This window comes from Haliotis asinina, chromosome 3 (assembly GCF_037392515.1).
Source record: "Haliotis asinina isolate JCU_RB_2024 chromosome 3, JCU_Hal_asi_v2, whole genome shotgun sequence".
Lineage (NCBI taxonomy): Eukaryota > Metazoa > Mollusca > Gastropoda > Lepetellida > Haliotidae > Haliotis > Haliotis asinina.
Window position 1 is genome coordinate 10,302,447 of NC_090282.1, and position 27,346 is coordinate 10,329,792.

The 27,346-nt window shown below is 40.4% G+C and overlaps 1 protein-coding gene across 4 annotated transcripts; it reads right to left on the minus strand.

The window, feature by feature from the left end:
- Positions 1-929: 929 nt before the first annotated feature.
- On the minus strand, positions 930-26,164 carry LOC137279206 (thyroxine 5-deiodinase-like). 4 transcript variants are annotated; one of them, XM_067811706.1, is made up of 4 exons: positions 26,058-26,164; positions 16,020-16,226; positions 15,172-15,264; positions 11,598-13,131 (listed from the first exon to the last, which is right to left on the minus strand). In XM_067811706.1, the coding sequence occupies exon 4, from the start codon at positions 13,115-13,117 to the stop codon at positions 12,359-12,361; it is 759 nt and encodes a 252-aa protein (XP_067667807.1). In that variant the 5' UTR covers positions 13,118-13,131; positions 15,172-15,264; positions 16,020-16,226; positions 26,058-26,164; the 3' UTR covers positions 11,598-12,358. The 4 variants fall into 4 exon arrangements, with proteins under 4 accessions (XP_067667805.1, XP_067667806.1, XP_067667807.1 ...); XM_067811707.1 differs by lacking the exon at positions 16,020-16,226 and having other exon boundaries at positions 11,599-13,131; positions 26,058-26,160; XM_067811704.1 differs by lacking the exons at positions 11,598-13,131; positions 15,172-15,264; positions 16,020-16,226 and adding an exon at positions 930-2,363 and having other exon boundaries at positions 26,058-26,133.
- Positions 26,165-27,346: the final 1,182 nt, after the last annotated feature.

Sequence of the window (27,346 nt, forward strand, 5' to 3'; positions counted from 1 at the left end):
GTCCTGTATGAGTTTATGGCTGAGTCAGGCACTGTATATGCCAAGTGCCTGTCTTTCTTGGCATCAAACAGAAAAGAAGGGTGTCCTCAGTGTTTCACTTCAGTAAAGACATTGTGTTTTGATGTAATAAAGCATGACTTTGGCCTTACATGAGGCATAACATAATAGTAAAACTACAGAAGACTAAATGCCTAAATATAACGGTTATGTTACCAGAGGCCTTGTCAGAGAGACTAACCACAAACCTTTCATACAGGGCAGCCACAATTTATGTCACAACTGGCTGGGACAGATGGGTTTCAGGACGATTTCGACTTTCCTGTCGTCGAAACATATTTCAGCAGTTCCGGCTCCATTGCCTACATTTCGCATCGGTTCCGTACGGAGGTCTTTTGGGGGTCTTTTCGAAGAACACCAAATGGCTCAAAAGTAGTTTGATGATTTCATCATTCAATGTCTCAATAATATTTTCTTCTGTTATATGGTGCGCATGTGGTCATTTCCAAATTTGGCGCATCAGTGACAGAGATAGTATCCTCGTCTTTATTAACTGTAATGAGAAGTTGACTTGCCTGTGCCTGTGTTTGTGAAGACATCTGGAACCATCACTTTATCATGGTGATTCATGTACACATGCTAAGTTATAATATACATGTAGTCGAAATGATACAATAGAATTTGGTTTTAGCAGGAAAAATACAGAAAAGGCGTGGTCGTTTCTTTTTTACTCCAACTCTGTTTTTTTTTCTTTTTCAGTTTGTTTACTTTATCACTGATGCTATCATGTACAAGACATTCAGATGTTTGACTTTCTTCTCTGGTAAAACTTCCTGTGATACAATTCAACTACATGTATGTCCTGGTCACTTTAAATCTCACATTTGGCGTAGCCTTTTATTATTGGCTCATAGTAAATACACATCTCTTCATGATCAGAGCGTATATTTTATTACAGATTCAAAACAGTAGCACATGTCTACACTGAGTAAACTGGAAACATCATGAAAATACTTCCATCGTTCTAACCCTTTTGACGTCAGCCAATGGCGTCGGCCACTGTAGATGCAAAGATTTTCTATAGTGACGTCATAAAGGCATGACTCATTGGGGTTCAACAGGGAACAATTTATCACGATGTTCCTTAAATTATTGACATAAACCTGACATGGTACAGTGCTATCATCAAACACCCACAATTATCAAACTGTACACACGTGATCAGGTAGAAGCAGATAGTAGGGACCCCGCTAGACAGACAACCACAATCTTGACCCCGCTAAAAAGACAGCCCCTGCCTTAGGAGGGTCACTTGGGAACATTCACATGTACCTGTCCCTAAAACTACTTTCAACCCAAACCGTTAACTGGTTATAATTCTATAAATTCTGTCTTAGTTTGTTGGTTTGTCTAATATGCTTACTAGTCTATATGCTATATGTTTCTGTCTTTGTAAAAGATATTTTCATATTTTATGAACATGTAACCGTCAATTAGTGGTTTTCTTAACGTACACATTAAGATTGCAAGCTAGGACATTGTATAGGATGCGTTCCGTTCCTTTATACGTATTGCAGCAAGTGATAATGAAACTGACTGGCTAATGTTTGTCTGTAGAGCCCCTGTATGAAGACAGCCATTGATGTACTTCATCTAAGTTGTAGAACTCAGGACCTCTTCCTCCTTCATACGCTATAACTCCATCCTTGATGATGTACAGTCGCTCAAAATAGCCGCCATATTGGATGTTGGCGGTATTGTCAATATTGTCCAGAACGATAGGACAGACTGGATTCTTCTCAGCCAATATCATTGCGGCTTTCCGGCGGTCATCTAGGGACTTGTGAGACGCAATCTGAAGATTGTACTCAAAGCGCCAACCATCAGATGCATGCGCCTCTTCTATATAAATGATAAGAAAATCGGCGATGTTGGCAAACTCGGACGCCACGGAGTTGTAGCGCTTGAATTTGCTCATGAACGGTCGTCAGGTGCAGCTCCCGAAGTTGACCACCAGGGGTCGCCCTTGTTTCTGAAAGTCCAGCAGTCGGTAGATCTTTGTTCCGTCAAGAGAGTGCAGTCGAGGATTGGGGGCAAGTTCGTGGAGGAAAGCGTCCTTATACAAGTCCAGATACGCTGCACGGAATATAGCTTTGAAGTGGCTCAGCTTCAAAACAGAACGATCGTAGTCCCGGGCAAGGTCTTCACTGGTGGCTCCCTCTACTATTGTTTTAGAGAGAACAGGGCTTCGTCTAGTCGCCTTGAACACTCTTCTGAAGATGGTTAAGATGAGGTAGACACAGAGGCTGACTATTATACCCAATAAACGCCACAGCAACACCACCTGTCTGACTACGCCCATCTTACTGAAAGTTAGAAACAGAAAATATATTTGAACTGTGAGTCGATTTCCAAATGAAAACTAACCCAGTGAGCACACCAGACTTAAACGTATTTGCTCATTCACTTGAAGCAATTACAGCTGCTCCTGAAATTACACCGTCAAAAGTTATTCTACGGCGTCAAAAGTTATTCTACGAATTTATCCATATGTATGGTGGCTGATTAGGGCCATCACTTTCTCGCCTTAAAATGTGGAGGCGAGAAAGCGATATCACGAGACGACAAAGCGATAGCACTAGACGTGGTCATAAAGCGCTAGAGCGAGAAAGTATGAAACCACTAAAAGAAGGCGAGAAAGCGCAAGAGCGAGAAAGCGATTCAGTCAGTCGATAAAGCGACAGAGCGGTAAAGCGAGAAAGCGATTTAAGACATACAGTTCGTTCTACCACCATGCATTGTGTAATAAAGCACACTTTCGCCCTGAACTGTCATATCGTTAAAGCACAAGCGTCCTCGTGCTTTAGCTATGATAGTTCAGGACGAAACTGTACCTTACTACACTATAGAACGAACTGTATTTCTTTTCCAAGATGCCGTATTTAATAATTTCTAAGCGTAATTTCGATTAATCTATGACAGAAAACAAACGACGGCGATGACGAACAGTTTGGTGACAGTTTATGATCGGGTTAAATATCTTCTCTAGATCATTTTAATTACATCTGTCATTCTCTTAAACCATACAAGGCAATATGACGGTCTCATTTCTACTACCAACGAACGTTTAGATCAGTACATTCAGCTGAAGCTGACTAGTCATGCGACGTTCCACGATTGCATTGTGGGAATGTAAACATTGCAAACACTATCGTGTCTCTGTAAAGGTTTAAGTCAAACTATGAGACAGTTTATCCTTCGGAAAACATACACGTAATGTTTCCACCTGTATGTTAGCTGTGTGATGCAACTGCAAACCAAGAAAAGGGATGCGACGAAGCAGTTTACTGTGGGAGGCGATGGAAACTGACATCCATCGTGACGTCGGTTACACTGTGACGTAATGCAAAAGAGTTCGTCAAATGTAACTTATATTATATTTGGGATTACACTTTCTTAGTAAAGTACGAATTCTAGTACGTTCTGATAGTTGAGTCCAATCAGTGATTCGAACCCACACCCGCAGAGTCAAGCACCTAATCGCCGGCAGGCGAACTCAGCCGCCTAAACAGGCCACTCTGCCTCCAAAACGTACACAAATCTATACATCCCTAAGACAGTGTAATCCCAAATATAATTAAGAAATACAGTTCGTTCTACCACCACGTATAGTGTAATAAAGCACACTTTCGCCCTGAACTATTATAGTTAAAGCACGAGGACGCCCTGTTCTCTTGACGTGTCAACTCCCTACGTTTAGACACACGTTACTAGAAAAACAAATGATGAACAGTTTGGTGACGGTTTATGTTCGGGTTAAATATCTTTTCTAGATCATTTTGATTACTGTGATTCTCTTAAACCATACAAGGCAACATGAACGTCTCATTTCTACTACCAACGAAAGTTTAGATCAGTACATTCAGCTGAAGCTGACTCAAGTTTTATAGCTAAAATGGATAGAATTATCATGAAAACGACCGCTCGTTATCAGAAATGAGCGGTCCACTGTAACTTGATAACGCCCGCAAAATGCTTGACGACGGGCCATTATCAAGCCCGTTGTTAGGTGACGTCATAAGTAGCTCAGCTGTTGAAGTTCAATCACCTACGGCTCGAATGAACTTGGGTTCATTATTGACCATATATCTGGCTCACATTCGTCACATGTGCCTGTGCCATTATGCACTTTCTTGCCAGTACCCACCATAACAATTGTACCATAAATGACAACATACAGCAATGAAAATATCAACTTGAAGTCTAACGTTGTTGATGACTGAAAACAATGGCGGCTGGTAGTATGAGCAAAGGTCAAGGTCGAATGTCGTCACTCTCAATAGTGACGTCATCTGTGTTGTTTTATGACGTTTCTATATTTGCAAAATGTGTGCCGGTGACCTTCGTCGCTTTGTTGTTGGTAGTAAATGCTTCTAAACCGATGCCACTGTTTGTATTCTCATTGTATTAAAAATTCTATTCATTTTAGCTATATAATAACGGTAACGCTATTTTTCAGGGCATTATCATTTGCAGAAGCCCTCGGTCTTTTCAACTGCCCTCCTTCGTCGGGCAGTTAATGAAAGACCTCGGGCTTCTGCAAATGATAATGCCGTGGAAAATAGCGTTACCCTTATAACAGTGGACCGCTCATTTCTGATAACGTGCGGTCGTTTTCATGATAATTTTTATCCATTTTAGCTATATAACGTGGCGTAATGCAAAAGCGTTCGATTACGAGGGGGCAGACTTGAATGGCGCAGTGACGTCAACACATTGTGACGTGATGCAAAAAGTGCACAATATCGTCTGATAAAGTATTGTCGGCGCCTTTGATCTTTCACCGAAACATCTTAGAATATTGTATATGTTCAAATAGTATGCCAAAGGAAAGCCTACATCTATTTTAGATTTTCTCTAAACATCAAGTCAAACAATGCCTATCATGGACGCGAACATTTCTGAAAACCATTAATTTTAATACTATTGAGAAAGTACGGATGGCGATTGAACTCCAGTTTGTTGTCATTCGTGCCCAGTCAGGACTGATATCGCTTTCTCGCTTCCTTGCTCTGTCGCTTTCTCGTGCAATGATATCGCTTTCTCGTCTGGCGTTATTGCTTTCTCGCGTTCTCGCCTCCAATGTTTAAGGCGAGAAAGCGATGGCCCAAATCAGCCACAATACATATCTAGTTTTGTTGAAAAGGGTGATTGTTCTTATCTTGGCATGATGTAAGCAGTTGTAGATTGCCATGCACCTTGTGAGTGATGCAGTTTTGTGTAACACTTTCTGTGAATTGGCATAATATGATTTACATCTGACTTAGTATTTTCCAGCTTTTCTAGTCTGAAAGAGAAACGTGAAAGCGAAATGGAATATCAATTTGAAAATGAAACCGATGTTGGTATCCGGGCAGCGGGCAGTCAATAAGAGTTCCACTTCCTGCCGTGCATGCGCTAGTGGAAATTCGAAAAATGAAAGGGGCAGTTATTGTGGAAAAGACATTGATAATATCAGAAATTCAGTGTATGCTAAGTAAAATGTATAAGGATTTTATGCCACAAAATGGATTATTGATATAATAAATAAGAATTTAAGACATAAAATATTTGAGATAACAACGATTTCCTTACCAGTAATTGAATTATTGCTGTGATAATTATTTCAAAATATTAATCATTCAATGCTGTTCTTTATTTCAAATTGTTAAAGCAATAACTCATTTTATTATACATAACTCAGCAAGTGAGTTTAGTTTTAAGGCGTTTAATATACATATGATATTGGGGACACTAGAAATGTGTTTCACACATTGTCCTCATGTGGGGACGGTATGTCGAACCCGGTTTGTCGGCGTGACGAGAGAGCGATTAACCACTAGGCAACCCCACCGCCCTTTACAAACATGTTTGTATCTAACAGCGATCCCACAAACATGGGGTTATTACCCCGCCTTTTCCTGTGCCCCTTGTCAGCTTAGATGCTGGATGACCACATTAACACAGTAACTATTTGCTACAACTATTTGTGCAATTTTCTGTATATCACCTAATTAAGATACTTGTCAAGATACCTATGTACTAGATTCTGTCAAGTTTTACATTCATATATAAGCATTGAAGGTTATCGTGCCATTACCTGAACTACCCAAACATTGTTTAATTAGCGACAATACGACATAAATATAGATGCATGCATAAAGTGAAAGATATGTCAGGTATGAAAGATAGGAATGCAAACAAGAAGAACAATGCTGACCTCGACAGCTGGCTCCTGGACGGACAGATACTGTTCCCATGTGAAGTGGGTTTAGGTGTCAACTAAGAGGTGACCTTAGGTCGCTAAACACACAGGCGCTCGACACTGATACGTATTTGGGAGTATGACCTACATATACAAGATATAGAAAGGTGTGACACTAACAATGGCGGCCCGGCTCGCCTCGGCTCGTTTTCGGTCTGACAAACGCTTCTGTAGCTTTGGTCGCTGAAACAACTGCACAATTTATACTCCGTTGACCTCTGTAAACTACCGTGCGTATCACTTACCTGCTGATTTTATTTCCATTTAAAGCTTTCAAAAATTTTACCATATGCCCGGAAGAAAGCAAATCTCAAGCTACAGACCCGCACCAAATAGTGGCGCGAGTCCCTGATTGGATATTATAGATGCACGTTAAAAGAGGTGGGAATAATAAAAAACGCAATCCAATCAGAGACTCGCTCTGCTACTCTGTGCTGGTTTGAAAACTGAGATTTGTTTACTTCCGGGCATATGTCCTGACTTCGTCCGAGAATGGACGGTAAACTATAAAAAGCTTTAAATGGAAAACAAATGTCAGCAGGTAAGTGATACGCAAGGCACTTTACATAGGTCAACGGAGTATAAACTGTGCAGTTTTTTTCTACGATCAAAGCTACAGAAGCATTTGTCAGACCGAAAAAGAGCCGAGGCGAGCCGGGCCGCCATTGTTAGTGTCACACCTTTCTATATCTTATATATGTAGGTCATACTTCCAAATATATATATGAGTCAAGCGCCTATGGTAAAATATTCTAGGTCACCACAATTGGTGGTGTAAAGGGCGACATCATATACTGGTAATATACATGCGTGGTTTTGACCGATGAAGGTTGTGGAGGATACTGATTTTGAACTGTGGACTGACCTCTAGTAAATGCATCAACAGAGTAGGCTGATATACCAGGTGCCCAACAGCAGCCATTGATCAGTAGAGCCATGCTTAATAAAGGCGCGAACCATTCAGTACGATGAAGCACAAAACAACACATAGAAAATATGCTCCCTAATTATGTTACGTAGCTTGAACTATTTTGTGAGCGGGAGTTTTATGCATCTCAGTACCATGGAGATCCCCCAACGGTTGGACACAGACCGGAGGACGTCCCGCTACGGATCGTACACTTGACTCCCGGATTGTGTTTTCTAATCTCATAATTCATAAACAAATATTTCATGCTTAAGAATGTGGTACCGGTTCCACTACAATTACATGAGGTATTTCACAGACATAAACATTGAGAATAAGCTTAAAACTGCAAAGCATTCTGTAACGTAAAGCAATACTCCCGTGGGCTATCAGCTTGCAGCGATAATGTATGGGGCAGGTAACTCTTATTCAGCACTTTGCCGACCTAGTTTTTCAACTTTACAATTTACAACTCTTCACTCACCACCCCATAAATTTTCCGAACAGCCGTTCCTCTCTCTTCTTCACCTCACCAACTAACGTGATTCGCCCCTCCTCAGTCCAGTTCGGCCTTCATTTGGGGCCAACGCCGTTGAAAACCATTCTCAGTGTTGTAGTCTTATCTATCGGTAGACGATTTCGCGAGCAGAAGACTTCTTCCGTGTTTACATTAGAAACGGAAGTTGATTTCCGCGCCAGCGCCGCTTACACCACGTTTAAAAAGTTAAATGAGCTCGATTTCAAATTCTGAGTTAAAACCTCAGTTGAGTTTGAGTTGATAGTGTTTCGAGAAACGGAAAATTTGAGAAAACCCAGTTGAGTAAAAAAACTCAAACTCTGTTTGAGATTTGAGTAAAAACTTAAGTTTGTTTCGAGAAATCGGGGCCAGATCCCCCAACGGTTGGACGAAGATCGGAGGACGTCCCACTACGGATCGTTCACCTGATTGTGTTTTCTAATCTCACAAAATAAAAACGTTTCAGATGGGGGACAATGAAAGAGCACTGAAAGATCAAGAAGTGAAGACTTCTCGGATGTTGATCGTTTACTTCCAAATGTATCAGTATCTATTTTTCATAAAGATGATAGTCACCATCATGTAAATAGTGTATATATTTCCCCCCGTAACAAGTCGGTTGTACAAAATCAAACGGAAATATCTAACTTAGATATCAAAACGTTTTCACTGACATACATGTACATGTAAAAGTATGCAGAGGTGTGAGTGTACGTAAGACGATTAAGAGGTACTTAAGAGGCACTTAACCGTCATCCCTCTATTTCGACATTATTCTAAGCCGATATGTTGATTTTGTCCCGAATTAAGAACTATAAGTAAGAAACTATACCGACATTTCCCTTTTCAGATTTCCAACACTTAAATCCGGCCCCATATCGGTTTTTAGCGCAAACTTACTCTCCCTAAGCCGACATTGTAATTTCATTTGAGACTGCACTTACACTGACAATTTGAATGCTGAATGTGATGAGTAAAATGTTATCATACATCACCGTCATCTCTGAGTGGCATGTTTTTCAAATTACAGAGTATAAATGAACAACATCTTTGTTCAGGTAGTGCAACGTTTCGACACAGATTATTGTAAAGCTGTCAAGCAGCTAGTACGCAACGATACAATAATCTGTATCGAAACGTCGCACCACCTGAATAAAGAATTTGCTCATCCATGTGTGACACAAACTAGGTAAGATACCTTACGTTCACTAACATGAACGCTATGCAGCCATAGGTCGCAATTGTGGAAATCCTTTGTCGCATTTTCGAGCACGCGTTACGATTATTGCGCACGCATAAGGCAGGGCTTACATTACGTCCGTTTTTTCTTGCGTTGCGTCGTGCGTTAGCATTTTTATCATTTATACCTTAAACTACGTCCGTTTTTGGGGCGCGTTGAAAATACGCAAATACGCAAATTGAAACGCAGAAGGAATTCCCTTGATGACGCCATTTGAACAAGGTATTTTGCCAACACGTGAGCACTTCCGGTGAGTTGTTTTCGTAATTTCCTGAACGAAACAAGCCAATGTAACATGTAATCCTCGTAACTGGATGACTTATCACGCCAGAATGCTTTATCTGTTTGTATATAACTTAAATTATTTCATAGATATTAAGTAATATACCATATAATACTATTCGCATAAAACTGCTGTGGTTGTGATTAATTCATCCTCTTCTTCGAATTTCTCCTCTTCCTCCAACACCATACTCATCACAGCCATGGCCGCCATCTTTACTTATAACGCATGTTCAAAACGCATACTAGCGCATATAGAGTAAGAGCAAAAACGCAACGCATAACGCATGTGTTCAAAAACGGACGCATTGTAAGCCCTGTCTAACTTATATGAATGGTTTCTTTGTACCTACATGTGCGCCCTATTTTTTCAAAATATTCACTTGTAGATATATTCATCAATGAATTGTCAGTTTAGAAAGTCTGCCATTCAAGGTGCAATTAGATTTTTATTGAGAACTTTAACAATGACAGGGATATGACATTATGCATGAAGCGTGTTCTTTTGAAGGTATAAGTTCAAGCTGATGATAAACTACAGTGATAGGTAATGATTAATATGCACTTTATTTACTGCTGTTACCTTTGTTATATTCAAGTTTGAAAGGTCAGAGAAGAAACCATGGATGACACTGTCTGCGCCCATTACAAGGGCAAGTTCAGGAGTAAAGCGAAGGAATGTATGGATATACTTGCAGCTTCGTATTTGATGATGTACTGTATCTGTCTTTTTTTTCCTTTTAATTTTTTATATATATATTTTGACACTGGCTGCTGTCATTTATCAGAGTCAACAAACGATGACAAATATTGCCGAACACCACAAATTTGATATAACAAATAATTTAACAGTTACTTTATGTCCCCAGGTTAATTTTTTTCTGCCTAGTCCTATCGTTTCAAACCGAGAAAAATAAAAACGTAAAAATTGTGCAAATAGCAAAAGGCACTACTTCAGACTCTGATTGATATTTATTCCAGTTTGTGTTGAAAAACGTTGAACGGTTTTGAGTTATGCCCCAAAAATGAAATGATCATGACGGTGGTGAAGTTACCAGGGTGAAAACACCAGGTCATGTCTGTCCGTGGAAATTCCCTAAGCCTAAACAGTTCTAATTCAAGGTATGGCATTCATTCTGCATCAAAGGTCACTATCAAAGATTGTTATCAAAAGTAATCATTATAATTTGGCATTGAAACATTTTTATCCCATGCAACGCGTTTTGCGAGGGTGTTAAAAAGGACCTCGTCCATGGGTTCGTGCACATTTGTCTTTTCGGGAGCTGAACTTTACAACTATTCTGTATTTCTTCACCAAACATGGCACATTGGTATTGCGTTCGTGCATATTCGTCCTTTCGGGAGCAGATCTTCACAACCGTTCTCTGTTTCTACACCAAACTCGGCACATTGACAGATCTAGGGATGTACTTGTGACTTTTAATACTTTTCGATTTCTGAATGAAATATTGTTTTTCCGTTCCATGGCAACAAGTGTGACTTCAACTGAAAATTGTGGTTGTGTTCTTAACACCAAAAACAACTGTCAAGACACTCCTTCCACTTTGCTATACATGCCAACTTGCGACATAGGCGGTGCTGCATAGCGTTCATGTTAGTGAGCGTAATGTATCTTAGCTAGTTTGAGTCACACACTCGTGCTCGATCGACTTATTGATTCCTGTAACTATTTGTTTTGTAGCGATTTAAAACGGACCAGGATCCTGCTAAGGAATCTACTTATACCCTGTCTTGTCTCGTGGCTGTGTATAAGTGATATATTCCACTGCTCAGAACAATGGCATTTCATCAAGGTCACCTTGACTTATCACATGTCAACATTGGATGGATTATAAACATATACTCGTTTTGTAGCGTTACATATCTGCTTAAAAGGTAAAAAAGAACATAATGAGACAATTTAATACGAGCCAGTTTTCTTTATCAGGATAAGATACCCCTCGCAAGAATACTACTAAGCAATAACGCTCCACACTAACGAATCCTAGTAGGAGGTTGCGTCAGGTAACCTTTGACCGACCTATGACCGTCCAATCAAACGCGAGTCAGGAGATAGGATTTAGCTAATCAGAAAACGGTAAAAGTTCAAAACGTACGTGCGAACGTCCACTTTTGCGATTTGGTAAGCTGTGTTCTGATTGGTCAGTCTCAGAGGTTACCTGAGGCGACATCCTACTCGGTTTCGTTAGACTCGGTAGTGTAGTGTAAGGAAACGAAAAGTACTGACACTAAGTTTACTTGGACTGGATTTAACACTTTAGTCATATCCTAGAGCAGTTACTGACAGAAGCATATTGCTTAGTCTGAACATATGACAAAAAGAGATACACTGCATTCAAATCTTTAATCAGAAAGAGGATGCATGTAAACAATCGCACTCAAAGCAGTAGACATGAATGGAATTGGTGGACACGCAAATTACTGCCATTTACCTCTAAGTACAGGAGAAAAAAGAATTATTAATGGAAAAATCAAACTATCAATAACAACTAACGTGACGAATACATCCCACAATGCATCCCCCTCACGTGCCGGCATGTCATTCTCCCCAGTGATGTGTATAGTCACTTCAGTCACCGCAGCCGTGGTTAGTTTGCCACAGTGACGTCACACTCTATAGAACATCCACTGAGTGGAATAAGATGAAGACTGCCGTGGCCCAATCATTATTGTCTGTACAATACACAGGTGAGTGAGTGAGTGAGTGAGTTTATTTATAAACTACACTAAGCAATATTCCAGCTATATGGCGGCGGTCTGTAAATAATCGAGTCTGGACCAGGCAATGCAGTGATCAACATCATAAGCATCGATCTTAGCAACTGGGAACCGATGAGATGTCAACCAAGTCAGCGAATCTAATCACCCTATCCCATTTGTCGCCTTTTACGACAAGCATGGGTTACTGAAGGTCAATGTTCTAAACCTGATCTTCATAGGTAAAATACACAGGTATTTGTATACCCTTTCCATCTTAAAAATACATCAATTCTGATTACCTTCTCGGCTAACCTAAGCGTAGACATTGTATGAGACACAACAGAATATCTTTGGACAGTGATATAATGCATATTTGCCATGTGACGTTTCCTATTGATCTCCTCTGTATTTTGACAACCAGTCATACACCTCTTCTATTTTATACCCAAGTGGTCCTCGCATGCCCTCATAAACAATCACTCCGTTTAGCACTATGTACAGGCGTTCGAACAGGCCGCCATAGTTCTTGTTGGCTTCGTCCTCCATGTTGTCCACCACAATGTCACAATCGCATGGTTCCAGTTCACCCAGGCGCCGGGCTGCTGTGACCCTGTCTTCTAGGGTGTTGTGACACTTGATATCTACATTGTTGCTGAAGAACCACCCATCAGCAGGATGGGCTTCTTCAATGTACACAATCAGAAAATCCGCTAGGTTGGTAAAGTCAGCAACGATCTCACTGAATCTCGCCATCTTTACCATAAATGGGGGTCAGGTGCAGCTACCAAAGTTCAACACCAGAGGGCGATCTTTCTTCCCAAAGTCTAGAAGTCTCTTTCGTGTCTTTCCATCCATAAGAATCACTTCCGGGTTGGGAGCCTTGCTATTGAGAGAAGCTGTTTTTAGAAGATCCATGTATCTCGACCGGAAGTAAGCACTCAGAAACTGGAAGCTGTTAATGCTTTGTGAGCAATCGTCCCTGCTTAGCCCAGAGCCCTCATTCACGGAGTCGATCTTGTCAATGAGTTCCTTGCGGTAGGACATGAAGAGACGGGCCAGTATTTGTTGTTTGAAAAAGAACACAACCATGTGGCAGCACAGGAAACACACTCGGAGCATCAAGGCCAAGGATGCCGTTAGAGACGCCATCTCTTTGCTTTTCCCTGAAAATGTGATGTCTATATGAAATAGTGCATGCATGATATGACCGGAAGTAGTTTCAACATTTCGTAACAGGTCTCGATACTGAATCTCACGATGTTTCAGATAAGGTGGAGGCTTATTTTACTGCTAGGCTATGCATTTAATTTTGTTTGATTATTATCAAAATCATGTACTGGTATGACTGGAGGCGAGAATAGCACCGACCTGCGCAGAATAAAACGGACATACATAAACAATGCCATTTATAAAGTACTCAAATATAGCTTATATTATATTTGGGATTACACTTTCTTAGTAAAGTACGAATTCTAGTACGTTCTGATAGTTGAGTCCAATCAGTGATTCGAACCCACACCCGCAGAGTCAAGCACCTAATCGCAGGCAGACGAACTCAGCCGCCTAAACACGCCACCCTGCCTCCAAAACGTACACAAATCTGTACATCACTAAGACAGTGTAATCCCAAATATAATTAAGAAATACATTTCGTTCTACCACCATGTATAGTGTAATAAAGCAAACTTTCGCCCTGAACTATTACAGTTAATGCACGAGGACGCGCTGTTCTCTTGACGTGTCAACCCCCTACGTTAAGACAAATGTTACAAGAAAAACAAATGATGAACAGTTTGGTGACGGTTTATGTTCGGGTTAAATATCTTCTCTAGATCTGTGATTCCCTTAAACCATACAAGGCAACATGACCGTCTCATTTCTACTACCAACGAAAGTTTAGATCAGTACATTCAGCTGAAGCTGACTAGTCATGCGACGTTCCACGATTGCATTGTGGGAATGTAAACATTGCAAACATTACCGTGTCTCTGTAAAATTTTGAGTCAAACTATGAGACAGTTTATCCTTCGGAAAACATTAACGTAATGTTTCCACCAGTGATGTTAGCCGTGTAATGCAACTGCAAACTAAGAATTGGGATGCGATGAAGCAGTTTACTGTGGGAGGCGATGGAAACTGACATCCATCGTGACGTCGGTTACATTGTGACGTAATGCAAAAAAGTTCGATTACGATTCCTCGATGGCGCAGTGACGTCAACACATCGTGACGTGTTGCAAACAGTGTACAATATCGTCCGATAAAGTATTGTCGGCGCCTTTGATCTTTCACTGAAGCATTTTAGAACATGTCTCACAACGTTTATAAAGTGGATATAAATGCCAAACACGGAGGTACAGGGTACTGTCAGGTGTCGAACTGTCAGTGTGTGTAAATGGGGTATGTTACTCTTGCTGTACATGGTACACAGGAGCTTAATGTAGACCTTTAGGCCTACCATCACATGTAGTAATTACAGATATGCATGTGGACACGCTGTCAACTGAAGTACATGTAAAGGGGTGGACTTCGAACAGAAAAAGACTTTGAATTCAGACTGCAATACTACTGCTGAGATCAGGAGGTAACGATAAGTTGCTCTGATGGACATTAGTTGAATTTTCAACATATGGAGACTTGCACCCCTGATCTCACGTCAGCTTATGGAGCGTGGATTTCAGGACATAACAATGAATCTATGGAATGTTTAGGAGAAGATATGAACTACCACACGTGTTTGCGCCACCGATGACTGACTGTACCCGTGATCTGAAGTGTACTCACAATTTGAAAATTCCTTTCAAAACATCGCATTCTCATCGCCCATTTTAACTACAACTTCCGCGCGTCGGCGTCTCCACAGGTAAATGTCATGACATGACATGTGACATTACTCCCTAAGTCAGTGACCTCATCCGACTTAGTTTTGCGACGGCAAAATCCAGCAATTCCGTGTATATCTATACTACGACCATACCAACTGTACAACGTTGTATTGGTTATTATAAGTAATTAAATCACAGTTACTTGTTTAACCGACGGATATTTACCTGAACACATATTGATCATACCCTCTAGAGGGCTACTGGCTTCTGATTTGATAATGACACAATGGGCGTTTTGTTGTTGCTTTTTGTCGCTTGAGCTATTGCTGTATTAATACATAGTAGAAAGTTTATTGAAAAATCAGCTGCAGGGCTTACCTGTTTGGAGGGCAGGCTGTTACCTCTAATCCCACAGTACATATGAAGTCACCAGACGACAAGCATTGCGTGTGAGGATGACAGCTGGCCTGACTGCAAGTTGGAATATTACCATCATTCTTTTATCACGGAAAAAAGGGGACAAAGTTTTACCATTATCTTATAACTGTAGGTGATATTGAAAACTGGAAATGTTACAGACTAACTGACCATGTTCCTCAGTCTTAAATCTAAATCCTTAAATCTAAACAGTTTTGAATACATTTATCAATTGCGTAACGTTACTTTCTTATTTGTTGGTGTGCGTACAGATTTCTGGTTATCTATTTGTTTATTAAAATGTCTGATTCCAATTTGTCTTATCTTACTGTTTGCGGTGTTTCTGAGTTGTTTACAGTTTGCCACTACCTACACAGTTTGTTTACACATCGTGCACAGTCACTGTGTACCTGAGTTTAGTCTATGATTCCTCGATTAAAAGATCTCTCTGCTAATATGGTTCTAATCAGCTCTTAAAGTCGACATAGAACTAGTTAGCTGCAGCTGTCCAAATAATGAATTAAATTTCTGATGAATTGAAACCTTGCACAGTTTGGTTTAAATCTCATGGACCAATGATTTACCATAAAACATCTCTCATTACCAGCTGTTTGTTGCAGTATTCAAACACCTACTTTATGAATGGAAAAAGATGAGCTAATTGTCACTACATTTTAATAGCCGTTTTCTTGATGTCCTAAAATGAGAACACACTTGATGCCGTAAACTGAGGACAATGATCTATGCTGGTTACGGTAAACAAAAGTGGACTAAACAAAAACGTATCCTGAAGGCGACAAATGTCTTACCTCTTCTGACACACTCCCACAGTGGTTCTGTATCGGCCAGGGAAGCTGGGACACTATCCTGGCACACCCTACTTCTTTTCATGAACAGGTCAGTTACGAAAATGTAGGTTGTGTTCAATAGGTCATAGGCCATCAGGTGACTTCCCGGTGACGGGATGATAACGGTATGTCCCAGACCCCGAACAATGCGGTTAAATGATGGTCAAGCTGAAATCCAGAATGCTTCATGGCAGACATCGAAACTTGCTGTTTTGGACGCGCTTTGAATTGTACTATTAATCCATGAATTGTTTGTATATATATATTCATGGATGAATAATACAATTCAATGCGCGTCAAAAACAGCATGTTTCGATGTTTGCCATGAAGCATTCTGGATTTCAGAGATATGCTGGTTTAGGCAATGTTATATATAGTGATCATAATGTCGTTGTAAAATGGCGGCACATTTAATGCCGTGCCAGATTAGTCAGATGCCGCCTTGTGCACGTTTCACTGTATCGATGAGTAGTGGCGTAGTTCTGGGACTATATGCTTGTCTAAAGTGATAACAACAGTAACACAGATCGAGCCTATGACTGTGCAACTGACACAGTATGAAAATCTCCTCGAAAATATGAACGTCTCCAACAGAACATTATTTCTTGATAAGCTCACCTTGTGATGTTGTCATCACTGTAATCAGTGCTCCTTATGGCAGGGATGTCTCATCTTGAGGGTAGCTGCACATCTGCAGTTGTCTGTTACGCTCCAGTTTATTAAATTTTACAATTTCATCACATGTTGACATTGATACACATTTTATATATTTACTGGGCATTTTAATAAATGCGTACTTGTTGATTGATATAAGATTTTTCACATTTACTTTAAGACAGATATATGTTACTATATATCAACAATACACACTGATAAACATAAATAGCCAGTAATGTACGAAACAATATCCACATAACCGAGAATTACGTGTCCGCCTAGAGGCAAACTGTAGCGCAAAGGGGTTGCGCAGCACAGAGAAAATAACCGGCGAGCGAAAATTACATGCGAGCGAAGGGTACAACTTTGCTCGCTTCGCTCGCTTATACAAGACTTGTCATATTCTCTATGCTGCGCAACCCCATTTGCGCTATAATCGGCCTGTGGTCCGCCATATGGAACACTTCTGAAGTTACCTCCCCTGCTTCATTGGCCCACTGCTACAGAACTTTTTTGTATGTGGAATAAACGTTATGAAAACTCTAACAATAATGACTACAGATGAGAAAAATAAACTCCAACAGGTTCATGGTGAAACTACGCAAAATGGTATTTCTTATTAATATCTGCTTATTCGTGCTTCTTGACTCCGTTGAACCGGAATTAATTTGGTAGGGGGAATGGAGACGAAGAACGATCTGAATACCACTAGTGGCGCTTAAAATGTTGAATAATTACTGGGTTTGAAATATCATAGCACACCCAAGCGAGGAAATGGCAATGTACGTTTGATGGTGGTGGTATTTCATTTTGACATGAAAAATATTTTTCGAATCGAAGCGATTCGGAAGTACGTTGCCAACCTTTGCTCGCTTCACTCGCATATAAGAAAACTGGTCATATTCTGTATGCTGCACAACCCTATTTGCCCTACAGTTTGCCTGTGGTCGAAGGTACCATCACACTAGAGCACAGTAGTTTCTGAGAGGCGTTGGATGACATCGTCATTTGGAAAGATCAGGGTCTTGTCGTTCTCCGATGTCAAGAGGAAGTCATGTTGGATGACTGATGACCGACAAAGTATAGCAGAACGAACATCACATGTAACCGCTGACAAGTAAGTGAGTCAAAAAACAACACATAATTTCCATGGTTAACAATGCAAATACACTTCTCGACCTGAAAACCGTTCCACGTCAATATATGCGCTATAGTTCAGCTGGCGTTATTTCCGGTATCTAGGATGTGGTAAAATAGAACTCCACTGTACGTCGTTCACTTCTGTTGAATTATTACCACCCATGCGAGGAGCTTGAATAAAACTCTATGCCTCAATAACTTCATATGCAACTTGGTCGATGTAGATCGCTTTTATCACACAGTTTATATAGATCGTTTAAGTTGGATAAATGTATATATTGTTTATGCATCTCTTATGCTTCTCTTTGAGTGAATAAAGTTCAATTCAGACAGGAATTTTAAAAATACGTGGACCAAATATAACACCTTGCAAACAATTAAAAAAAATTACATGCACTCGATATTAGATTACTAATATATCCGATAAACATTTCAGAGCACAATGTAAAACATCTCTGTTAATTTAAATTTTTGTTTTGATAAATGACGGAAGCTGTTATTCAGAATGTTATATCAACACGGGCAAAAATAAAAGTTAAAAAATAGGTTTTGTTGGTTGTGGCCAGCTGTTGCATGCGAGGATGATGTTAAGCAGTATTCAACACCTACACATTGTTGCAGCGTCCCCTTCTAGTTACTGGGACAAAGTTCCTGACACTTGTTCCATGAATTTAGGATTTTTTACAAATTTACATGAAAAACTAACAATATCACAATGTAATGTCAGTGCAATTATCACAAACCGCTGTGTCCCCTCAAATTTAACATAACGTTTGTAAATAGGATAAATAAAAGTTTCAGAATGTTGCATTAACATATACGCACTTGGAAGAAAACCAGTTGCTCGAGTGTAATATCCGTTTACTAGTTTCACTTTTATACATTTACTATTGTTTCGCCTCATATGCTGTTATCTCCCCTAGTGTATTGCTCTATATATTATTAAGCAACGAACTTACCATGGTGTTGTGTTTTCAAGAGTTGAGGGATTTGGATGTAACTTGAATATAACGATAATGTGTACAATACATGTATACATAAAAGGAATTGTCACAGACAATCACAGATCAAGTAATCAAATGCATGAATACCCATAGCCCCCCTATGCCATCAGACGTTTTATAGGAATGCTACAAAATCGACCACGGGGACAAGTGCAACATACTGCGGTCCTTGATCCAACTACTGAAAATTGACATAAACATAAGTAAATAAGTAATGAAATAAGTAAATTTAAAACCCTCACATCTTGGAAAACCTACCATGAACGCTTTCTCAGCCTGTAATGCTAGGTAAAATGTTGAATTTTATCTCACCCAGATCAAAGTAACATCTAGCCGTAAGAGGCGACTAACGGGATCAGGTGGTCAAGCTCACCGACTTGGTTGACACATGTCATAGGTTCCCAATTGCGCAGATCAATGCTCATGTTGTTGATCACTGGATTGTCTGGTCCACATTCGATTATTTACAGACCGCCACCATCGCCATATAGCTGAAATATTGCTGAGTGTGGCGTAAAACTAAACTCACTCACTCTAGCCGCCGTCTGGTACAAATACATTCACCATACATTGACGGAGTTGCCCTTGAAGTGTTGCCCAAAGATTTCAAAACCGATCTTAAATTCTAGATAAAACCATGAGCTCGTCAGCCGAACGTGATCCTATTATAAGCACAAAGGAGAGCCCAGATGATAAATCTTGGTGGTCTACTGGAAAGAGCGCATGCCTTGAAAGCGAAAGCTCGATTCGATTCCCTGGTCAAAGAATACTTGTTGTTTCCCTGCCTGGTGAGTGTGGTCAACCTGCCTGCTTTCACTGTCTTAGTCGTGTATGCATGTTAGTCTGTCGTGGTATCCTAGTGATTATCAGTCTGACATGGTCAATATATAGTTAACATATACAGCTATTTTGGGGAGGGGGATTCGGAGAACTGGGGGGTAACTGATGACCGAATGCAACAACAGAAATAGATTTTACGCACGAATCAGAAGTCATCTCGATTGTGCATGTTTCTCATCAACCATACAAAGAAGGTTAAAAATGCTACATTAAATATATTCAGTGTATGTGAACGTAAGACGTCTTTCTGTATTTCTGTACATTAAACTGATAAACACTTATAAGTTGCACCTGTAACGAAATTGACATAAGACATGTTGGTGTGATATCACTGTACTGCCATATATGAGACGTGGAGGTGAATCTGTCAGTCCTTGTTGACATTCTGTCAGTATTCCAGGATAACCTTGACCTACGTACATTCCCAAAATTATAGGAAATGTTGATATTTACAACATGCACATCAAACTCAAGTACCTGTTAAACACTTGTCCGTGTAATGTTGATATTTACAACATGCACATCAAACTCAAGCACTTGTTAAACACTGATCCGTGTAACGGGGATTCTTAAAGATAATGGATGTAGGTTAGACAAAATATCCAAATTCAGCATCATGCTCCACACATCTTCATCTGTATCAGTTGGCACGTGTAAGGTGGAGTGTGAAAAATGAGGGATCAAGGATGAACTAAATATCCTAAATCAACGTCATGCTCCATACATGTTTATCTGTACCATGGAGCAGGCGGCGTGATGTTGGTTAATGCAAGTTGAGAGACAGTCACGACCCGATATTCATTCTGCCGTGTAATAAAACTCAGGCTCAGGCCATATTGGCCTTGCCTTGCACCGTGTAATAAACCCCAGGCCATAAGAACTTTGTTCTCGACCGTTCAATAATACTGAGACCATATTGGCCGTGTCCTGTCCCGTTCAGTAATAATGAGGTCATACTGGCCTTGTCCTGTCCCATTCAATAACACTGGGGTAATATTTGCCTTGTCCTGTCTGGCTGAATAGCCCTAAGGTTATACTGGCCTTGTCCTGTCCCATTCAATACCACTGGGGTAATATTTGCCTTGTCCTGTCTGGTTGAATAGCCCTAAGGTCATACTGACCTTGTCCTGTCGCATTCAATAACACTGGGGCAATATGTGTCTTATCCTGTCTGGTTGAATAGCACTAAGGTCATACTGGCCTTGTCCTGTCCCGTTCAATAATACTGAGGCAATATTTGCCTTGTCCTGTCTAGTTGAATAGCCCTAAGGTCATACTGGCCTTGTCCTGCCCCGTTCAATAACACTGGGGCAATATTGACCTTGTCCTGCCCCGTTCAATAATACTGGGGCAATATTTGCCTTGTCCTGTCTAGTTGAATAGCACTAAGGTCATATTGGCCTTGTCCTGTCCCTTTTAATTACACTGAGGCCATACTGGCCTTGTCCTGCCCCGTTCAATAACACTGGGGCAATATTTGCCTTGTCCTGTCTAGTTGAATAGCACTAAGGTCATATTGGCCTTGTCCTGTCCCGTGTAATTACACTCAGGCCATTCTGGCCTTGTCCTGTCCCGTTCAATAACACTGGGGCAATATTGACCTTGTCCTGCCCAGTTCAATAACACTGGGACAATATTTGCCTTGTCCTGTCTAGTTGAATAGCACTAAGGTCAAACTGGCCTTGTCCTGTCCCGTTCAATAACACTGGGACAATATTGACCTTGTCCTGCCCCGTTCAATAACACTGGGACAATATTAGCGTTGTCCTGCCCCTTTCAATAACACCTGACCATATCGACTTTGTCCAGTTCAATTCAATAACACCGGGGCAATATTAACCTTGCCCCGCCATAACACTAAGGCCATGTTGGCCTTATTATGTACCGTTAAAAAGCTCTAGGGCAATATTATCCTTATCCTGTCCAGTTGAATACCACTGAATCAACAACGCCCGCGTCATGACCTATTAAAACACTCTAAGGCAATGTTGGCCTTGTCCTGTTTGCAGCTCAGGTATGCCTCTATTGCACACTTCAGTTATGTGGAGCAGCTTGGACACTCAGGTTTTGCCGAGTCACTTGTCGCCATTATCCCAGACCTACATGGGTGTGTGATTTAGAGATATTGACATTAACTGGAGAAGGGCAGGATAACTTTACATCTACAACATAGGGCTGGCGTAACACGAGTCTAGTTTCCTGATTCGTTGGAAAAATGCCCTTATTAAATGCATCACGATAAAGAACAGAGAAAACCCTTTATTAAAAGAGAATACTAGGAAATTGCAATAAATGCCTGGGTTAAAGATAGTCATTATTAACATACAGCATGTTTAATGTCGGTCATAATTCCAAGGCTGAGCGTAATATAAATCGCATTTTCCGGTCTGACAAATATCATTTGATGACTTCCATTCCTTGTTTCCACATAATATATATGTATACAAATGTATACAACTTGTATTCATATCCTTATGGTGCTATCCTTTATGACATGGAATTTGAGAGGTGTTTTACATGGTTCGTACTTTATAACCAAAACTTTATCACCTCCTGTTGACGATATAGCTCTAGTTTATTACAGATCTACTATTCAGTATCCGATCACTTTCCTTGTCTTATGTCCTTTTCAGAACACGCCATATGTCGTGACGATTTTCAAAGGAAACCCTCGTCTCAAAATGGAACAAAACTAACAGGAACAACTAACATATGTTTGAGTATGAAGTAGCACAATATATCAGTTTCGTCCATGTCCCTTGCACACCAATTTGCAACTGACCATTGACCAGTAATAGGAAACCATTGTCAGATTATTACCAACGGCCTTTCACGGGTCAGCTGTATCACACAAACTATTTCCAAGTCTTACTGGACACAGGATTATTTACATAATGCACAGTACCATATGCATGAGAGCTGGTCGTAGAGCATGGGTTAACAGAGGTACGGCCCAGAGGAGAGGTTTTCATGTAGTACTTTCACAGTTATCTGAAAAGTCAAATTTTGTAACTACATCGTAAATCCAAAAGATCCAAAAAGCATGGAATTTTGACTGAAATTGAACATGCAGCTGAACCTGATGTCAATACTTTTACTTAACTGTCAGAAAACAAAAATCCACAGCTGATGTTACAGCCACACTTTATACTGAAAATGGGTCAGCACCTGCTGTTATATGTAGACTGTGGTGTAAATATTACGCGGACTTACCTCCGTATAGATGTTTGATGAAAAATGTAAAAATGAAATATGTCAAGGCGCTGAGGAATACGAGCATTAGACGACTATTTAATCGATGATGGACTGGAAAGTGATTTCACAGACAAAGAGGACTGTCAAATCTGCCAGCAAAAAACTAATCTCTAGTAATAATAATAATATTACAAAGGAGAACATTATGCACGGGGGTCATTGTCTCATTACACATCGCTATGTGTTTGTGACCCTTTTAACAAAATGACTAAATTTCGCTATGTGCCTTTTAACTAAAAGCATGGTCCCGAGTATGGTGATCTACCTTCAGCTGTTGCCAATCTGTAGCCCATTATTATGTTGCATTGTCCTCTATGATTAAAGTTTTACATTCATTTTCTAGTTTCAAATGGATATTTGTGATGCACTAGTGGTTTACTGTTCTTCGTCAACTAGCTTTTATTTTATTGTCTTGATATACGATGTAATTATTACCTGCTCTCGTCAAGATATGGCTGCAATATTGCCGATGTGACTATGAATATTGACTCGCTCACTTTTAACTATAGACTTGGTATGGTCATTCCAGTCTATGAAGGTGAAAGGGAAATATCCGCTCCCTGAAACTACAGAGGAATTACTCTGTGACATGCCATGGAAAACGTTCTGAGAAGATATTACTTAAACGCATTGAAACTAAATTACTTGAAAATAATCCTCATTTCCCTGATATACTCCAGTTTGGATTTAGAAAGGAACATGGGGCAGTTATGATTGTTTTGGCTCTTATCGAAAGTATCCGCCTTTTTATAGAGAGAAAATAGTTTTTTACAGACTATGGCACGCTGGCTTCTCTGACAAGTTACATCAACTGGGTATCCAGGGAAACACCTGGAAACTACTGCACTACAGTTATACAAATAGCTATGCTTTTGTAAGATATAAGGGTGAACACTCACGGGTGTCCTGTTAAGCAAGGTGCTGGCCAAGGCAGGGTCATGTCGCCCTGGTTCTTCTTAGTGTACTTGTTTGATTTCTTCTCTGAGACAGACTAGTAATGGTCTAAGTGTGTATGGTCCTGAGTGCTGTGTTTGCTGACGACACAACACTTGTTAGTACTTCACCAATGGACTTCAAATGTCTCTCTATACTGTACATACATATGCCAGTAAATGGCGCTTAACATACACTCCTGCAAAAAGCACAGTAACCATTTTTAGTAAAAGTAAACGTAAAGCTTAAACTACACTGTTGGCAATGAAAACATTGTATCAGCATGTTCCCCTACTTACGACGATATACTCCTAACGTCTGGCTTGATATGTGAGTCTAGAATTAGAAGAATTAGAAAGTGTTCTTAGAGAGAAAGCCAATGTGTTAATTCACTCAAATGCTTGGAGCTAAATAATACTGGACTACATCCAGCTACAAAGATGTAAAAAAAGTATCACTTTGAAGCAGCGCTGTCTCGTTATATGCGAGCTCATACATCACCGACATATCACATACTTTTGAACTTATTTTTATACCCTGAACACAGAGTAGCCTTACGATTATGTTGAAAATTTCATCACGAAACAAATCTCAAAAGAACGTTCGCTTTGTCACAAGCACGTTTATGATTACGAAAGCCTTGTGATACTACACTGTGAAATAACTTTTTCTCATCTCTGATTGATCTACTTGGTGTCTGAAACCTATTTAAATTTTGAAATGTTGGAAGGTGCAGATACACAGTTCACACGATCAATCGTATGGAACACATATCCCAGATAGCATTCAGAATTAGGCCAACATTGACAGACATTAGCCCAACGTTGATACACATTGGGCCACACTGATCCAACCTCTGGATGCTATCTGGGTGTCATATTGTGACTATAAATATTGCAACCATCATTTGACACCATATATTGAATATGTATTTTTATAGAGACAATCCCTTTATGAATGTTTGATTATAATGTTTGATATCTGATATCTGAGAGACATTGTTCAGTATGTAAATACTAATGTATGTTATGGGTGATTGAATTCTTATCAATAATGTTCGGAATGATTTCTGAAGGACATAAAGATTCTGAATATTCCTCTCTCTCTCTCTCTCTCTCTCTCTCTATCTATCTATCTATCTTTCTATCTATCTTTCTCATTCTCTTTCTCTCACACACTATCAATTTCTGTCGTATCAGCAAACGAGCTATTGATGCATCTATTTACCAATCTACTAAATTTAACAACCAGTATAATTATCACCCAAAATACTAGTACATTCCTTTCGACTACCAATTATCCAAAACTACCGCAAAGTGCTGGGTGAGATGAGGTGAGATGGGGTTTAACGTCACACTTAGGAATAATTCGCTCACAGGACACGTGCATGCGTGTCTGAACGTGGCTGCTGGTACTAGTCCAGACTTAGGTTTTATAGTGCCAACTCCCTGAGATACCATGCCGCAGCTGAGCGTGAATGCCTCACTGAGGTACGTTATGCCCTTGTAGTACCTGTTAATGTCGAGCGCCAGACAAGGACCAACAAGCACCATATTTGTTTACGTTCTGACAGTTTTACCACGGAGAGCTGGGAACCAACACAGGAGGAAAACACCCGTCTGTATACATTGAGGTTAAACACCCGTCTGTATACATTGAGGCTAAACACCAGTCTGTATACATTGAGGTTAAACACCAGTCTGTATACATTGAGGTTAAACACCAGTCTGTATACATTGCAGACGTATCCATGCGATTACGTTAATACCGAGACATGGCGCTTGAGTAATAAAATTCTGACAAAGAACGTCACGATTGCTGGTTTTCATCTACACGTATCTTCCGGTCCTGTTTCTATAACAAACACGCCAATTTGCAGCTCAGAATATAATGATAAAAACAACAACAGCACAACGTTTCTCTATGAAAGTATACATTTCACTGTTAAGGAGCCAAATACAGACATGGTGCAAGGTATTTATCCTGTGGACTAGAGAAAGTCATATCCAATTAATGGAAAGAGATTCAGTTTGGTGTAAAAGGACAAATAGATGTGAAAATGATACAACTGAACCTCTGACACTCAGTTTTAATAAAAGGTGTTTGCCCAAACCAGTAGGACAATTTGCCATCAACAGTTTTCCTAAAAAGTCTTAAAAATGACACGCACCTTTCTTCAAGTTTCACTGCTGGGTCTTCTCCCAGAATGCGGATGCTGTCGTGCCGCCGCGGCAACATGTGTTGTCGCGTATGATCTAGATGCAATATATGTCATCACTGTCCTCCTGATAACGACGGAAATTCTATACTTACATCTATGAAAAATGTATAATATTTCAAGTAATGTTATTAACAGGCAACAGTCATCTGGTCCCACACGCTGATAAACCACGCTTATCAACGATCATTGTGTTATGACGAGTCAATAAAGCAGATTATTTATAATCGTTTGGGTGATGTATATTGCCGTAACATATGAATGCTCATATGAGCTAGGTGTCTCGGTGAAGTTAATACAGTATCTAGTAATTCCTTGGGGGCTTCCTCCAGGCCACAGGTATCTGGCTAAAGCTCGTACTGATCTTGTTAGTTTCTAGGGTCTTCCACCAGGCCACAGGTATCTGGCTAAAGCTCGTACTGATCTTGTTAGTTTCTAGGGTCTTCCACCAGGCCACAGGTATCTGGCTAAAGCTCGTACTGATCTTGTTAGTTTCTAGGGTCTTCCACCAGGCCACAGGTATCTGGCTAAAGCTCGTACTGATCTTGTTAGTTTCTAGGGTCTTCCACCAGGCCACAGGTATCTGGCTAAAGCTCGCACTGATCTTGTTAGTTTCTAGGGTCTTCCACCAGGCCAAAGGTATCTGGCTAAAGCTCGTACTGATCTTGTTAGTTTCTAGGGTCTTCCACCAGGCCACAGGTATCTGGCTAAAGCTCGTACTGATCTTGTTAGTTTCTAGGGTCTTCCACCAGGCTACAGGTATCTGGCTAAAGCTCGTACTGATCTTGTTAGTTTCTAGGGTCTTCCACCAGGCTACAGGTATCTGGCTAAAGCTCGTACTGATCTTGTTAGTTTCTAGGGTCTTCCACCAGGCCACAGGTATCTGGCTAAAGCTCGTACTGATCTTGTTAGTTTCTAGGGTCTTCCACCAGGCCACAGGTATCTGGCTAAAGCTCGTACTGATCTTGTTAGTTTCTAGGGTCTTCCACCAGGCCACAGGTATCTGGCTAAAGCTCGTACTGATCTTGTTAGTTTCCAGGGTCTTCCACCAGGCCACAGGTATCTGGCTAAAGCTCGTACTGATCTTGTTAGTTTCTAGGGTCTTCCACCAGGCTACAGGTATCTGGCTAAAGCTCGTACTGATCTTGTTAGTTTCTAGGGTCTTCCACCAGGCCACAGGTATCTGGCTAAAGCTCGTACTGATCTTGTTAGTTTCTAGGGTCTTCCACCAGGCCACAGGT